This window comes from Aotus nancymaae, unplaced genomic scaffold, assembly GCF_030222135.1.
Source record: "Aotus nancymaae isolate 86718 unplaced genomic scaffold, 86718_ANA_hifiasm-v0.15.2.pri h1tg000025l, whole genome shotgun sequence".
Taxonomy (NCBI): domain Eukaryota; kingdom Metazoa; phylum Chordata; class Mammalia; order Primates; family Aotidae; genus Aotus; species Aotus nancymaae.
Genome location: NW_026988438.1, coordinates 7,996,082 through 8,013,253, shown reverse-complemented (window position 1 = coordinate 8,013,253; position 17,172 = coordinate 7,996,082). Strand labels below are relative to the sequence as shown.

At 39.1% G+C, this 17,172-nt stretch overlaps 1 protein-coding gene across 1 annotated transcript in view; it reads right to left on the bottom strand.

Annotated features, from left to right (window-relative positions):
* THSD7A (thrombospondin type 1 domain containing 7A) overlaps positions 1–17,172 on the bottom strand; it is a 493,154-nt gene that overhangs the window by 241,539 nt on the left and 234,443 nt on the right. The window contains exons 3-4 of the mRNA XM_064380361.1: positions 8,505–8,753; positions 5,712–5,893 (exon numbers count right to left, since the gene is read on the bottom strand). Of these exons, the coding sequence (XP_064236431.1) occupies positions 5,712–5,893; positions 8,505–8,753 (431 nt within the window). The remainder of the gene's footprint in view (positions 1–5,711; positions 5,894–8,504; positions 8,754–17,172) is intronic.

Genomic DNA, 17,172 nt, shown 5'->3' with positions numbered 1-17,172 from the left:
ATTTATCTGACTTCCGAGCTGCCTCATAATATGTTTCTCTGATTGCCTTTTTGGTTGAATACTTCCTGAATTCTCATCAGTAAGCTGTTTCTCCGATAAAAACTCTTATGTTACCTCTGGGTGGACCACTAACTACCTTAATCTAATTCCCAGCATGAGTTTTTATTACCTTTTACCCCAGTGGCTGAACCCCTTGACATCTCACTTTCCATTTTGTAATCCACTGATCACAGAGCCATTTCACAGGTAAGAGCTGTTCTCTCTCCCACAAGATATCCAGAGGACTGGCTAACAAGGAGGCTCTGATTCCTTTGGGGATTCCTACGTTTTAATTATTATATCCAGTAAGTCCTCACTTAACATCACCAATAGGTTCTTGGAAACTTTATTGCTCCATAGGCTAATTGATATAAACAAGAGTTAAATGCCCATGGCATGCTTCTGGTCACAAAAGCGTCACTAAACTTCTAAATAAAAGCCAAAACACTTTTAATATTAAACATTGAAATAAATCTAAGCTATACATACACTTAAGAAATACTAAAAACAAGTAAGATCATTATTCCTAATTATTTCAGTCCAGGGTTGTGGGTGGCCAGAGCCTATTCCATCAGTGTAGGGAGCATGGTGGGAACCGTGGCTGGATAACATGCCATTCCACCTCAGGGTGCACTCACACACACATGCACACTCACTCAGACAGGGACTCTGTAGACATGCCAATTCACCTGATGCAGAGATCTCTGAGACACTGGAGGAAATCAAAACACCCAGAGAAAACTCATGCAGACATAGGAGGAACATTTGAACTCCACAGAGACAGTGGGCTCAGCTGGGAATTGATTTTTTTTTCCTCTCATCAATGTTATAACAAAATGTTGGACAAAATAGCATTATTTGAAGAACTCCCGTATTATTTTCCACTGCTTTTTATATTCCACTGCATCTACAATGCACTGTTTCCAATCTGTAGTCATCATATGTTCTAGTTCATTTTTCTTCATGGGACAGGTTTGATACATTTCTAGCAAAATAGAAAGTAAAAATAAACCAATCCTTTTCCTAAATGGCTTAAGGATTGCATCTGGGAATCTATGGAGACTCTCTTAGGTATCAGTGACCCACGGTTCTCTGATACACACTTCAGGTGGAACTATCATGTAAAATATTCTTACCTACCTTTTGTTTCAAAAGTGAGGAATAGGAAAGACGCAGCACTAGACTTCAACGTACTCTGATATTTTCTTTTTTCTTTTTTTGTTTGAGACTGAGTGTCGTTCTGTCGCCCATGCTCGAGTGCAGTGGAGCGATCTCGGCTCACCACGACCTCTGCCTCCCGGGTTCAAGCAATTCTTCCGCCTCAGTCTCCCGAGTAGCTGGGTCTACAGAAGCATGCCACTGCTCCCGGATAATTTTTTGTATTTTTTAAAGTAGAGACAGGGTTTCACTGTGTTAGCCAGGATGGTCTCGATCTCCTGACCTCGTGATCCGCCCGCCTTGGCCTCCCAAAGTGCTGGGATTACAGGTGTGAGCCATCGTGCCCTGCCTCTGATATTTACTTTCTAAAATAACAGGGAAATGGCACCGTCAACATAGCCTTTCTTTTCTTTTCTCTTTTTCCAAAAAGCTTTTTCTAGAGTGGTCTTATTTGTGGAAACTGTGGATCAAATCCAGTGATAAATAATTTATTTTCCATTTACAATAGTGTGACCATTTTATTTTCTGATTTCTATGTTGAACATGAGGGAATGTGAGTTCTTTACTTATCCTTCCATCTATCCATTCACAGTTCAATCATCCATCCCTCTATCTTCCCATCGATCCTCCAATCCTTTCTGCTGCTATATCTCACTGTGTCATCATAAAGTCTTATTATCTAGGCTGTCTTTTTTAATAACCCCCAATCCCACAGGCAATATACAGATTTCAGTGTGGATTTTTAATATGTTTTCTACAGAGGAATGCTCTTAAGTTTCCCATAAGTCACTAAGCTTAATGGTGCCTTATAACCAATACTTTAAGTTTCTCTCATTTAAAAACATGTTCAATCTGTACTAAATAAAAGAATTTCTTGAGTTACTGTAGGTAAAATCTACTTTCGTTTTACTTTGAACTCTAAAAAAAGTCATTTTACTTCCATGCATCCAATGATCAGCAACACGTTCATCAGCTTTCTAGGAGTCATACAGATAACCTCCCCACAGGCAAGGCCTTTTCCTGTCATATTCTGATAAGGGTAGATTTCATGCCAGCATTAGCTGGACATCCTTCACAGCCTACTGGAAATCTGATCAACTGACTGAACAGAACCCGCCAAGGGTTTTACTGCAGATACTCTCAGTAGGGAACTTGTCAAGCCTTTCTTCTACGGAAATGATATAGTGGAAATTCTGCTTACCTGAATATTGTGGGGGAATAGTTGTCAGAATTGGGAGGGTTACCTAGCTAACAGCAGGGCAATAATAAAATACAGACACTCTCCAGTGTCAATTAGATATATTTTTCCTGTTGTTTACAGGTGCTATCTCCAACTTAGAATATATTCTGATGATATAATTCCACTGAGTAAAATAGCATACCAAATTGTGAATATTATACTGAAGACCTTGTGAGTACTTTAATAACATACATTTTGATATTCTGGAAATTAAATATATTAACTCTAAGGATAAGAATTTTTCTGTCCCTTACGGTGTGTGTCAGTTAATAGTAGGGAATATACTAATGAATTAATGCCTCCTGCCTCTGTGCTGAGGTAGTCATTACCAAGCCCCTGTGTGGCACAATGCACCAAGTTAGTAAAGGAGGTTTATATGAATTTCATATCCCTTGCTTTCAGTATTTGTTGTACTAAACAATTTTATTTTTGAGTTAAAGTATTTTATTTTGTGTTAGGGTCTTTTTCACATCTTGGTTATATGTGAAGAGAAGTCATCTAGAGAATATATGGTGTGAATCTGCAGAAAGAACAGTGTAGATTGTTCTTCAAATTAAGTACAACATGAGATGGTCATAGTGCAGGTTTTTCATGGTTACACAGAAACGATTTCTTGAAATGAGTATCTTCCTCTTAGCTCGGGGAGTTGTTTTGAGAGATTTTTCTCTCTTTTATAAGATAAGCTTTCATTCTTTCAGATGAAGATGACTGAACATCCACTGTGTATAATCCTCAAGCCCACAGCCTAATTGTTCTCCCTTCACACACATTTATAGACTTCGCATGTCACCCCTGGGATGCCGGTACACCGAATATGTTTCCTATTGGGAAATGTTAAGTGCTCCCAGAGAGAAACTAACAAGAGTCTAAATTTGGTGAAACAAAAGCTACATTTTTAGGGAGAATCAACTGTTTTTGCAAAGACTTTAAGAAGTTCATTAGTATTCTTTGTACTTGGTATGAGAGGACACACATTCCTAAATTATTCATGTTACATATTTACATAATAAATATTAATTTTAGGTGAATTAATTACTTCCATCTCTGTTGACCTTTGCTTTGGCATTTGCTTCAGTCTAACAAATACATCTTAATAACGATATTCTTTCAGTTTTCGTTCTTTTTCTGTGACTTCTTTTTGGTGTCTGCTGTGGTTTCGCAGTGGTTGGGGGTACTCCAAAAGAAAATGCTTTAAAAAAATACCCAGTTGCAATTCAGAATTCTGAAGGATCTTTGGAAAGTAATAACCTACAGGACATAATTGACATTCCGAAACGAAAATCTGATCTACCTCTAGCAATGAAATGATACTACCCTGGAAAGACTGCTATAATAAATCTACTTGAGAGTGTTAAAATGCAGCCATTAAAGTGGCCAAGCAAATATTAATGTACTAACATTACATGTTTTATGCTACTTCCTTATAACCTCAAGACACATTAGTAGTAAAATGTATCCCTAGGTTAGACTCCTAAATGAGTTGACATGCTGTGTAAAGTTAGTGGATACAGAACAATTAAATGTTGAAAGTTGCAACTGCAAAACTTTAGTTTTTATCTTCCATGAATTACTGGTCACTGGTGTCACTCCTTTTTGGGAGGGAAAGAGAAGCCATCTCTTCTTTTGGTTTTTAAGGCATTCGTTTCTCTTGGTTCTTTACCTTATTTTCTGATCATTTTCGCTCCTGTTCCTTCCCACGATATTTCTCTTTTTTTGGTGTTTCATTTGGTGGTATTGAATAGGGCCTTTATTCTTGTTCTTTTTCTACCAAGGTATTGTCTATGGAAATACAATCCTTTCCTTTCGTCTCCTCTCCTCCCCTCCCATCTCTACAACTTGCCAAATACAACACGTTCATCTTTACTGGTAAGATTTGTCCTTTGTTTTTTCTTTTCTTTAGCATTGTGCATTAATACACACTGTTCCCTTGCCCGAAATAAACTTCATCATGCACTCTTGCCATACTTACCTGTAAGTAGTGTCTCTGCCATCATTCAGCTTAAGTGTCACTCCCACTATAAAGGACTCTGTTTCCACTACTCCCCTACGCTCATTCTGAAACTTAGTTGTATGGCATAGCATATAGCATTTTAATTACTGGTTTGTCTACATGCTCTCCTGATGACTTTGAGGACGTCCATGACATGCAATCTGTATTGATATTTATCCTCACTCTCTTAAACAAATTGTATATGTTGATAAATGTTCAACGGGCCAACGAAAGAAGTCCTGCTATTCCTCAGACAGAAGGAGGATAAAGACTGCTTACAGTACTGCTTAAAAATGTTCCTATTTGTGTGTGAACTTAAGATCTACTAATTCAATGTACACTTGATCCAATAATTATAATTTTAGTCATATTAATATCTAAAATAAATGTATTAGATATATTAATTGATATCTAATGTATCTAAAAGTAGAACTTAAGATCTACTAATTCAATGTACACTTGACCCAATAATGATGATAATTTTAGAGTCATATTAATATCTAAAACATACGCTTTTAGCTTGGGCCATATTAGATGCACTTTTTCTTTTGTACACTTACTACATCTGGTCTGGAAAAAGATTTAATTAAAAAAAAAAGATATGATTGCCAAATTATTAAAGAGTTTAAAAAAATGCCTTTCAGTTAAAGATTTCTTTCACTGTTTTTATTCTGTACTTATTTCATTTAAATTCTAATTGATAATTTTATTCGCTATCATAATTAACTTTTTTTTTTTTTTTGAGACAGAGTTTCGCTCTCGTTACCCAGGCTGGAGTGCAATGGCGCGATCTCGGCTCACCACAACCTCCGCCTCCTGGGTTCAGGCAATTCTCCTGCCTCAGCCTCCCAAGTAGCTGGGATAATTAACTTATTTTTAACCACATTTTAACCAAATAAGATTTTTTTTTTTTGACAAACAGGTTTTACTTCTTATATAATCTTGGAATTCAGACTATACATTTGCATGATATGTGTATACTTACAGATAATTTTTTATTCTAGTTTTAAAATTATTCCTGCTAGAGTTTGATGCAGACTTTGAATCGAGAAGGCGTTTAAGTCAAAATTTTAAAGAAGTTTGTTAGTAAACCAGAACTGACCAAAGATGGAGTTGTATTAAATACCTTCACAAGCACAGTGTGGATTACTGTTTACTACAGTGAATACCACCACAATGTGAACAGAAATGTAGCTCTCATGCCCCAGATGGCCGTGTATATATCCATTCAGAGCAATCACACAGTCTTTATAAGTGAAGCCTTGAGAAGAAAGCAAAGGTTACCTTCTTTGTTCTTGTGGGTATTTAACTGTGAGAGAAGGTTTTCGTTGGCCTGCACGCAGTACACCTCTCGGGTCTGGATGCCCCCGCCACAGAGGGCTGTCTGGTTGCCACGCCTCTTGTCCTGCTGACTTAGCAAAGGGTCCACACGGCACTCAGTCCACTCCGTAGTTCTCCAGCCATACCTAAATAAAGGAAACACAGCAGCTGCAACCATATTTATTGAATACCATGTTCACCTACACCTCTCATACTTTGTTTTAAGGAAAATTAGTCTCAAAAGCATTTTCCTATAGACTCTGTCATAGACTACATCTACGGTGCATATTTGGTTTCAGCTCCTTCTTTATGCTCTGTAGCGCTCCATTTAATGAGGGGTTAAATTTAGGGTGATCCTGCTTTAATTGCAATTACTGGAAGTTACTTATAAATATTTTATGAAAAGAGAGCATAATGCTGAAAACATGAAATTTTATGTTCAATTAAGCTGAACCCAAGCTTGCCCTTTCTTGTTGCCTATAAAAAAAAGGAGGATTGAATATGAAAATGGAAAACATTCTGAGTGATGATGAACAAAAACATTTGCTTTCCCTTTATCAAAATGAATGAAAACTGCACAGTGTAGCAAAATTATAATTGTGTATTAGGGTTAAAAAATTATAAGAGAATAATTCAGAGTTTTCTCTTTATTGTCAAGAGTAAGATTTTTTTTTTTTTTTGGAGCACGGAGCATCCCTAATGAGTGCTGATGTGTGATGCAAAGAGCTGACACTTCTCATCAGTGGAGCACAGGAAAGAAGATCTATGATTCTCAATTAAAGCTCCAATCAAGATTATGATGTGAGAGAAATGTCAGGAGATTGTCAGTCCAACACGTGATTGAAGGAGATAGCTAGGGAACCATTTCCCGATGCCACCGAAGATAGGAAGAGATGGCATTTCTCCACCTCAAGGAAAATGGATATTCTAAAAGCACAAAGAAAATGACTCATGTAGCACTTTGTGTCACTTTAAGCAAGATGCTTCCTTAGTAATCAGATAAACAGCCAACGTAGGTGCAAATGGATGTGCTAATGTTCATCTGCATCAGGCAGAAGGTTAAACGGCCCTCAGATGTCTGATCTATATGCTTCACTCTGTCAATGGTAAGGTTTCGTGACAGTAAAGATGAACTTCATGCCTGTTTTTGATTTTTCTAAGTGGGTATCTGTTGCTTGACAGAATTGTACGACTGGGTCATGAAGAAACAACACATGATGTGAATTTATAAAGGAAGAACAGCACTCAGGTCAACTCTAGAAACACGGATAATTGATGCCTGGTTTTGGGGTTGCAGGGAAGGAAGTAAAACCAAACAGATCATTTATCAAGGGAGTCACAAGTTTTTTAAAAAATAAATCGGAGATCCAATTTAGCTCACCCCAAAAAGTCCAATGAGAGGAATAGTCTTTGAACAATGTAAACTGATTACACATTCTATGAAAAATACTACCCCCCAAAAAGGCATGGAGAAAGATACTCAAGGATATATATATTTGTTTCATCAATTGTGTTTGAATATCTGAGAAAAAAAAGAATAAAGGACCTAGTTTGCAACAAAAATAGAAGAAACTCATAGGAGAGAAAACACAGGAAATCCTGGCAACTTCCTTGAGCCCATTATGTGGAGAGGAACCAGAACCATCAGTGGAGTAGGCAGAGGCATTGGGGAGGAAATTCTCTGCGGAGGTTTTGTCACTTTTTACATTAGAGCACAGTGGTTGGGTCCAAAGTGCTGCAGAATTACATATCTGGTATAAAACATTACTAATTTTGTTGCTGTTGTTATAGTAGTAGTAGTAGTAGTGATTTGCCTCCTCACTGGTTCATTAAGATCTAGCTATGTGCATGTTCTTTAAATGTTTGTAATGATCTAGAGATGCTCTCAATGAAATTCACACATCTCTATTGCAAAACTAACATAAGTTACTTTATAAATATCCTATATGCAGATTAAGCTGAAATATTGCTATTACCAACTTAATTCACAATAATAACTTCGAAATGATATTTTAATACTGTTATACTGCCAAATCTTTCAGAATGAGTCTTACCTAATCTGAATTCAATGAATATTTACTGAACACTTACTTTGTACAAGGTATTGTGATATATGCTAGTAATTAAACAAAAAAAAACAAGTAAAAAACCCAACCCCTTTCTCAATATTAGGAAGCACAATCTTTGTCCTCATGAAACTTAAAGTTTTGTTATTTTGATGCATTATTTTACCCTATCGAATAGAATTTGTTATACACAATACTAAATTTTAATAGTTAACAATAATCTATTATTTGGAAAGTTTATTTTACCTTGTGTAATGGAGGTTGACAAACTGTGGCCCAAGATCAAATAACCTGCCACCTTTCTTTACTGATAACATTTTATTGGAACACAGTCACACTCAGTTATTTACATATTACCTATAGCTCCAATAGCAGTGTTGAGTCATTGTAACAGAGACCTGTGTAGCCTGCAAAGCTTAATGCTTTAACTACCTACCCCTTTACAGAAACATTTTGGCACTCCTGTTACAGAAAATACATAAACATAGAATTGGTGCTAAAAATTTCATGGAGGCTTAGTTTGTCAAAGACACTTTTATTCTGTAAAATCTTTTTTTTTTAAAGGATACTGTTTGTAAAGAGATATGTTTTTTATGTCAAATTACTGTTGCTCAGGATACTGCTCAGTCAAAATCAAATAGCTGAACCAATGCCATTTGGGCAGACACTGAACCCTTCTTTATTTACTCACGTGGCGCAGGGGGTGACTCCATCTCCTTGAGACACACAGGGTTCTTTTTCCTCAAGTTCTGGACACTCCTTTTCACTGCCAATAGGAAACTGCCTGATGGTGCGTGTCCTTACACGAGTGCCTGCGGGGGACACCACGTCGTGGCATGTTTTTGAGCAGGGGCTCCACTCTGACCATTCGGAAACCTGGCACTCTTTGGTGATCACACAGGACTGGAAGGTCATTGGAAGCTTCTCTTGCTGGCAAAAGCTGTAAAACAGCATTGATATTCTCATTACAGACTCACAGGCAGTTATGAACTTTGTCTTCTACACTCAAGAGTGAATCAGCTTGGGCATTTTTATTTCTACTTGGAGGTGTGCTTCCAATTTCATTGAAAATACATCAACACTTATACGATGTGGAAAAGCAGTTAGACTCAAAGCTAACATTTGCATATTCTTCCATTTTCTAAGAGTTGTTAAACCATTCATAGGAAATAGAAAATAAAGAGAATTAAGTAAAATTAGCTAAAACCAAGTTTGCCAAATTGTTTATTTTACTCATTCCAGACTTGTTTTAATTTAGAAAATGAGAAATCAAGAACTGTTAACATATGCTAATTTCCATTCTGTTTAGGAATCAAATAAACATGGCCAGACATCTGGGATGGTTAATACTGAGTGTCAATTTGATTGGATTGAAGGATGCAAAGTATTGATCCTGGGCATGTCTGTGAGGGTGTTGCCAAAGGAGATTAACATTTGAGTCAGTGGGATGGGAAAGGCAGACCACCCTTAGTCTGAGTGGGCACCATCTAATCAGCTGCCAGCACGGCTAGAATATAAAGCAGTCAGAAAAACGTGAAAAGACTAGACTGGCCTAACCTCTCAGCCTGCCTCTTTCTCCCATGCTGGATGCTTCCTGCCCTCTAACATTGGATTCCAAGTTCCTCCGTTGTGAGACTCAGACTGGCTTCCTTGCTCCTCAGCTTGCAGACGGCCTATTGTGAGACCTTGTGATCATGTGAGATAATACTTAATACGTTTCACTTTATGTTTTATTTATTTATTTATTTATCCTATTAATCTGTCCCTCTAGAGAACCCTAAGACAATTTTTGGTACCAAGAGTGGTTCTAAAGGAACAGAATATTAAGGATGGAATTCTTTCATTGGTTTTGGGGTTTCTGGAGTTGGCTGCTTAATATTAGACCCCAAAATGCTAAGGACTCTACTTCTGATAGAATGGAGAACACTCATAGTTCTTGGCATGAACTATTTAGAGTGTTATGCAAAATAAATGCATTTGATACTCCTGATTCATCACTCATGAGAAGCAAGGAGTGTAGTGACTCTATACATAACACCTTTGACCGTATGTGGAGAAGCAAGGAACATAATGAAGCCAGTTGGTTGCTCCTAAGTTCAGTGGACAAAATGATGAAAGAAAATGATAAACTCAGGGATTCTAATTCCTGGCTTCAGAATCAGATACTGAGCCTCAAATCTGCTAAGATTGTCCTGAGTGAGAGACTTACCTTCTGTTGAAAAAAAGCAGAAATTGTGAAAAAATACACACAAACTCTTAACATGCAAGTGGCTGGCCTGTGAAAAAAGGTGCATGCACAGTCTTGCAAGATATCTAGTATTAAAGTTAGAGAGCTGATTGGAAAAGAATGGGATCCTGAAAATTAGAATGGGGACATGGGGGAGACGAAGCTGGGGGATGACCCTGCTGAAGCTGGGGACACTGAGTTTGTAAACTCTGATGAATCTTTTTTGCCAGAAGAAACAGCTTCCCCATACCCAGTAGTGGCAACATCCTCTCCACAACCCATGCTGCCATCAGCCTTTCCACCTTTGTCTGAGTAGTTAAACCCTGTGCTGCCTGAGGCAACAGTGATGACCTCCCCTGAGGCAGCTGCCAGGCAAGATAATGTTGATTCTCCTCAGGAGCCACCCACAACACCCCTGTTTACTTCTAGACCTATAAATAGACTAAAGTCCTGGCAGGCCCGTAGAGGTGAGGTTGAGAGTGTGACCCATGAAGAGGTGTGCTGCACTTGAAAAGAACTGCTTGAATTCTCTAATTAATACAAACAGAAACCTGGAGAACAGGCATGGGAACGGATGCTAAGATTGTGGGATAATGGTGGAAGGAACATAGAGTTGGATCAGGCTGAATGTATTGATTTGGACCCATCAACCTTTTGGACCCATCAACCCATAACTCAGGCTGAATGTATTGATTTGGACCCATCAACCCATAACTCTGCGTTTAATGTTGCAGCTTGGGGAGTTAAAAAAAGAGGTTCTATTAGTTTATTTGCTTGGTTAGTTAAAATATGGATAAAAGATGGCCCACTGTGACCGAGCTGGAAATGCCTGATCTCCGTTGGTTTAATGTAGAGGAAGTGATCCAAAGGCTTAGGGAGATTGGGATGGAATGGATTAGTCACTTTAGACCTACTCTTCCCAGCTGGGAGGGTCCAGAAGATATACCCTTGACCAATGCCTTGCAAAACAGATTCGTGAGGGCAGCACCTGCATCTTTGAAAAGCCCTGTAATTGCTCTTATTTGTATGTCAGATCAAACAATGGAAACCACAGTCACTCAATGACAAAACTTAAATACCATGGGAATAATTGGATCCTGAGGTGGCAAGGGCCAAGTGGCAGGACTCAACCATCAAAGGCAAGGTGGGCATAGCTATCGTAATGGACAGCAGAGGCAAAGCAGCAATCAGAATAGTCTGACACATGTAGAGCTCTGGCGCTGGTTAATTAATTATAGTATCACTAGAAGTGTAATTGATAGGAAGCCTACTGCAGTCCTACTGTTTATATAAGCAGAATACTTTTAGGTCAAAGGGACAAAAGACTAATTTGAATTATAAAAACAGAGAATCATGGCCCCTCAATTAACTTCCAGACTTGGGCCAGTTTACAGACCCAGAACCTCTTGCATAAAAGGAAGGCCACGTCCCCTTGGGGAAGGACCTGACTACATTATAGACAATTTATGCTGTTGGTCTTTCTTACATTTTTTCCCATGGAAGCCTCTGGCCTTTTACCCATGTAACTGTGCACTGGAAAAACGGAAATGATCAGATATTTCGGGAACTACTGGACACTGTCTCTGGGCTGACACTGATTCCAGGGGACCCAAAACATCATTGTTGTCTTCCAGTTAAAGTAGGGGCTTATGGAGGTCAGGTAACTAATGGAGTTTTAGCTCGGGTCCAACTTACAGTGGGTCCAGTGGGTCCTGGGACTCATCCTGTGGTCATTTTCTCAGTGCCAGAATGCATAATTGGCATAGACATACTTAGCAGTGGGCAGAACCCCCATATTGGCTCCCTGACTGGTAGGATGAGGGCTGCTATGGTAGGAAAGGCCAAATGGAAGCCATTAGAGCCACCTCTACCTAGAAAAATATTAAATCAAGAACAATATCTCATCCCTGGAGGGATTGCAGAGATTAGTGCCATCATCAAGGACTTGAAAGATGCAGGGGTGGTGATTTCCACCACATCCCCATTCAACTCTTCCATTTGGCCTTTGCAGAAGACAGTGGATCTTGGAGAATGACAGTGGATTATTGTAAGCTTAACCAAGTGGTTACTTCAATTGCAGCTGCTATACCAGATGTGGTTTCATTGCTTGAGCAAATTAACACATCTACTCATACCCGATATGACTCGGCAAATGTCTTTTCTCCATTCCTGTCTATAAGGCCCATCAGAAGCAATTTGCCTTCAGCTGGTAAGGCCAGCAATATACCTTTACTCTCCTACCTCAGGGGTATATCAACTCTCCAGCTTTGTGTCATAATCTCATTCAGAGAGACCTTGATTGCTTTTTGCTTCCACAAAGTATCACACTGGTCTATTACATTGATGACATTATGCTGATTGGATACAGTGAGCAAGAAGTAGCAAAGACACTGGACTTGTTGGTGAGACATTTGCATGTTAGATAGTGGGAAATAAATCTGACTAAAATTCAAGGACCTTCTACCTCAGTAAAATTTCTAGGGGTCCAGTAGTATGCAGCCTGTCAAAACAGTCCTTCTAAGGTGAAGGATAAGTTGATGCATTTGGCCCCTCCTACTACCAAGAAAAAGTCACAATGCCTAGTGGGCTTATTTGGATTTTGGAGGTAACACATTCCTCAATTGGGTGTGTGACTCTGGTGTATATATCGAGGGACCTGAAAGACTCTCAGTTTTGAGTGGGGTCCAGAACAGGAAAATGCTCTGCAACCAGTTCAGGCTGCTGTGCAAGCTGCTCTGCCACCTGGGCCATATGACCGCCCATATCCAATGGTGCTTGAGATATCAGTGGCAGATAGGGATGCTCTTTGGAACCTTTGGCAGGACCCCATAGGCGAATCACATTGGAAGCCTCTTGGATCTTGGAGCAAGGCCCTGCCGTCTTCTGCAGATAACTACTCTCCTTTTGAGAGACAGCTGTTGGCCTGTTACTGGGCTTTGGTAGAAACTGAACATTTGGTTATAGGTCATCAAGTCACCATGTGTCCTAAACTGCCTATCATGCACTGGGTGCTTTCTGATCCATCTAGCCATAAAGTAGGTCATGCACAGCAGCATTCCATCAACAAATGGAAGTGGTATATATGTGATCGCGCTAGAGCAGGTCCTGAAGGCACAAGTAAAGAACGTGAGGAAGTGGCTCACAACTCATGGTATCCACTCCTGTCACCCTACCTTCTCTTCCCTAGCCTGCACCGATGGCCTCGTGGGGAGTTCCTGATGATCAGTTGACAGAAGAAGAGAAGACTAGGGCCTGCAGCAGAGACCAACACTGAGCCCTTGATCTGACACCATTCCTCAGGGTAATCAGTCAGCTACCTGGTGGAAGGTTGATTATACTGGACCTCTTCCAACATGGAAAAGGTAGAAGTTTGTCCTCACTGAAACAGACACTTAATTCGGATATGGGTTTGCCTATCCTGCACACAATGCTTCTGCCAAGACTATCACTAAGACAGAATGCCTTATTCTGTCATGGTATTCCACACAGCATTGCCTCTGACCAAGGCACTCACTTTACAGCTAAATAAGTGTGGCAGTGAGCTCAAGCTCATGGAATTCACTGGTCTTACCACGTTCTCCATCATCCTGAAGCAGCTGGATTGATAAAATGGTGGAATGGCCTTTTGAAATCATAATTACAACATAAACTAGGTGACAATAGTTTGCAGGGCTGGGGCAAAGTTCTCCACAAGGCCGTGTATGCTCTGAATTAGCATCCAATATATGGAACTATTTCTCCCATAGCCAGGACTCATGGGTCCAGGAATCAGGGATGGAAGTGGAAGTGACTCACTCACCGTCACCCCTACGGATCCACTGGCAAAATTTTTGCTTCCTGTTCCTGCAACATTACATTCTGCTGGCCTAGAGGTCTTAGTTCCAGAGAAAGGAATGCTGCCACCAGGAAACACAATGATTCCATTAAACTGGAAGTTAAGATTGCCACCTGGATACTCTGGGCTCCATCTACCTTTAACTCAACAGGCTATGAAGGGAGTTAAGTGTTGGCTGGAGTGATTGACCTGGACTAACAAGATGAAATCAGTTTACTACTCCATAACAGAGGTAAGGGAAAGTATGCATGGAATGCAGCAGATCCATTAGGGCATCCCTCGGTATTACCATGCCCTGTGATTAAGGGCAATGGGAAACTACAACAGCCCAATCCAGGCAGGACTACAAATGGCCCAGACTCTTCAGGAATGAAGGTATGGGTCACTCCACCAGGAAAAAACCACAACATGCTGAGGTGCTTGCTAAAGGCAAAGAACACAATGGGTAGTAGAAGAAGGCAGTCATCAATACCAGCTACAACCATGTGGACAGGTGCAGAAACGAAGTCTGCAATTGTCATGAGTATTTCCTTCCTCTCTTCTTAAAAACATATTTGTTTATGCAACACTTGTACTAAGAAAATATCTTCATTTTATATCCTTTTTGCTTTATTATATGACATAAGATTTACTGACTTCATATCAGTATTTAAGTATTGTTAACTTTACGTAATAGCATTTGGTTTGGGGATTGGTGTTTCCAGTGGTACTAAGGATAGCTGTATTACACTAGGCATAATTATGATCTTACTATTTTCTTTATTTTAAAATTATGTATCATCTCAGGAGATGTGTATGGGTTCCAGTTGACAAGGGTGGGCCTGTGAGGGTTAATACTGAGTGTCAACTTGATTGGACTGAAGGATTCACAGTATTGATGCTGGGTGTATCTGTGATGGTGTTGCCAAAGGAGATTAACATTTGATTCAATGGGCTAGGAAAGGCAGATCCACCCTTAGTCTGGGTGGGCACCGTCTAATCAGCTTCCAGCTAGGCTAGAATATAAAGCAGTCAGAAAAACATGAAAAGACTAGACTGGCCTAACCTCTCAGTCTGCATCTTTCTCCTGTGATGGATGCTTCCTACCCTCGAACATCAGACTCCATCTTTCAGTTTTGGGACTTCGACTGGCTCTCCTAGCTCCTGGACTTGCAGATGGTCTATTGTGAGATCTTGTGATTGTGTGAGTTAATAATAAACTCTTCTTTATATATATAGCCTGTTAGTTCTGTCCCTCTAGAGAACCCTGACTAATATAGTAACTTAACACAATATTGTTTTTCATAGAAAAAATAATTTAATATATGCCTTAACATTATTTTTAATATCACTTGAAACTTTAGATGTGATTTATAATTATAATGTATGCTTATTCAAGTACATCCACTTTTCCATTCAAACTCTGATACGTAGAATACATGTGGGTTTCCTAATTAAATATAACATAAGTATTAGAAATACACATCTATTTACCTATAAACTGTAGAGATAACTACATACACCTTTAATATTTCTTTTATCAGTATTTATGTTCAGACTTTTATCTATCTACTTGTACTTCAATTAAAGGGATGTTGGATTCTGAATTATAACATCTACATGTGAAGACGAAGATGATGGTATGGATGTCATCAATTGGTGGTACATATACTTTGAAGAGTGATCCTGGAGTTGGATGAACTTGCATCGATTCCTAGTTTAAATCTCGCTCATTCTCGATAATTCATAGTGTATATTTACAAGACACAGGCAGCTCTCACTATGAAGAGCCATCTGATCCAAGGGGAAAATGCACTGACTATTCTGCCTCATCATTCAGGTGCTATATTTAACTGTGGTAATTAACCATAGAGATGTTGGTCCATTTTAATGCAACAACTCACATTCAATCTTCTTAATCCTACTGGCATATGTACGAAAATTGCCTTCCTAGGAGACAATTACAGCTCAAAGCATCACAGTTAATTTGTCTGAGTTGAGAGGTTTGGGAAGAATATCATTTTAGGGTGGTGGTAAAAGGGGTCTGTGAGTCAGCTCTGTTTTCCGTACAACAACAGAGAAGACCAAAAGCCTGTTTCTACTTAATGTCCTGTATTGACGGGCTAACCATGAAGCAAGACTTTCTCTTCAATGAACAAGATTTCACTCTTATACTTAAGAGTTTATCAATAAAAATCATGTAAAATAATGACTGACACCTTCTATAACTCCTTTCTTACAAAATTATACGTATTTTCATTTCCCTTAGATACATTTACCCTTCCTGATATTATTTTTGCATATTCATATGCATATATTATTCTCTTTTTAATGCTTATTAAGCTCATATTCTATGTGCAGAGAAAGGATTAACAATCTCAGGTATTTGTAGAGAATATGACCATTGGTTAACTGCCTCCTATTAGTCACTCTGGTAACCTGCTAAAAGAATGCCAACTCGTTAGTTATATTGTTCATGATAAAATGTTTCCTGAGATAAATTGCACCTGCACTGTACTTATTCAAGTACAAATTTTAAGCTATGAATACCTGGTAAGCAGCCACAGTTTTGGGCTGCTCTGCGTGTGGCAACTCTTAGAACAGACCTTGCCTCTCGTGGTGACCTTGTAGGCTATGACTGTAGGATCATTTCAAGAGATACAGCTCTTGTGGGAAATAAAATTTGTAAGCCAGGATAGCTCCTGGACCTACCGGATGTGGAACTCATCTTGCATCTTAACTGTGCTGCATGGATATCTAGGAGAATTCCAACCCGGTGAGGAGTACGTGATACCACAATTACAAATTCCAGTTCCTGTGCTGTATGCTTCTAAGTGGACTGGTGCCTCTGTGACTTATGGTAGACTTCTGAGCCTTAAAAATTTTAGTGTTTGGCAGAGCCTAAGTTTAAAACAACTCACAATACCTTGTTTGATACTCTTAATAATCTTTTTATCTGGACATCACTATTAGTTCCATTTCATAGGGTAGCAGCCTTCGGGGGGTTAGAAAACTTGGTCAAGATCACATAGCATAAGCAGCTGACTGGAATTTGAACTTGGATTTCCTAAAAGCGAGGCCCATTTTCTTAACTCCACTTTTCACAGTTTAAACTGGCTATATATTATCCCAGTTTGTTAGAGCAACTTCTCTTTCAATCAATGCCAAAGTTACTGATACATTGTGATCAACTAGTATCACTGTCTCACAAACACAGGCTTCATACTATCCATGCACTTTGCAAATGTGCTGCTTGTCCAAAGGAGAACTTAGTAATTACGGAAAAGCCAAACCAAGTACTTTTTCAAATAAATCTTA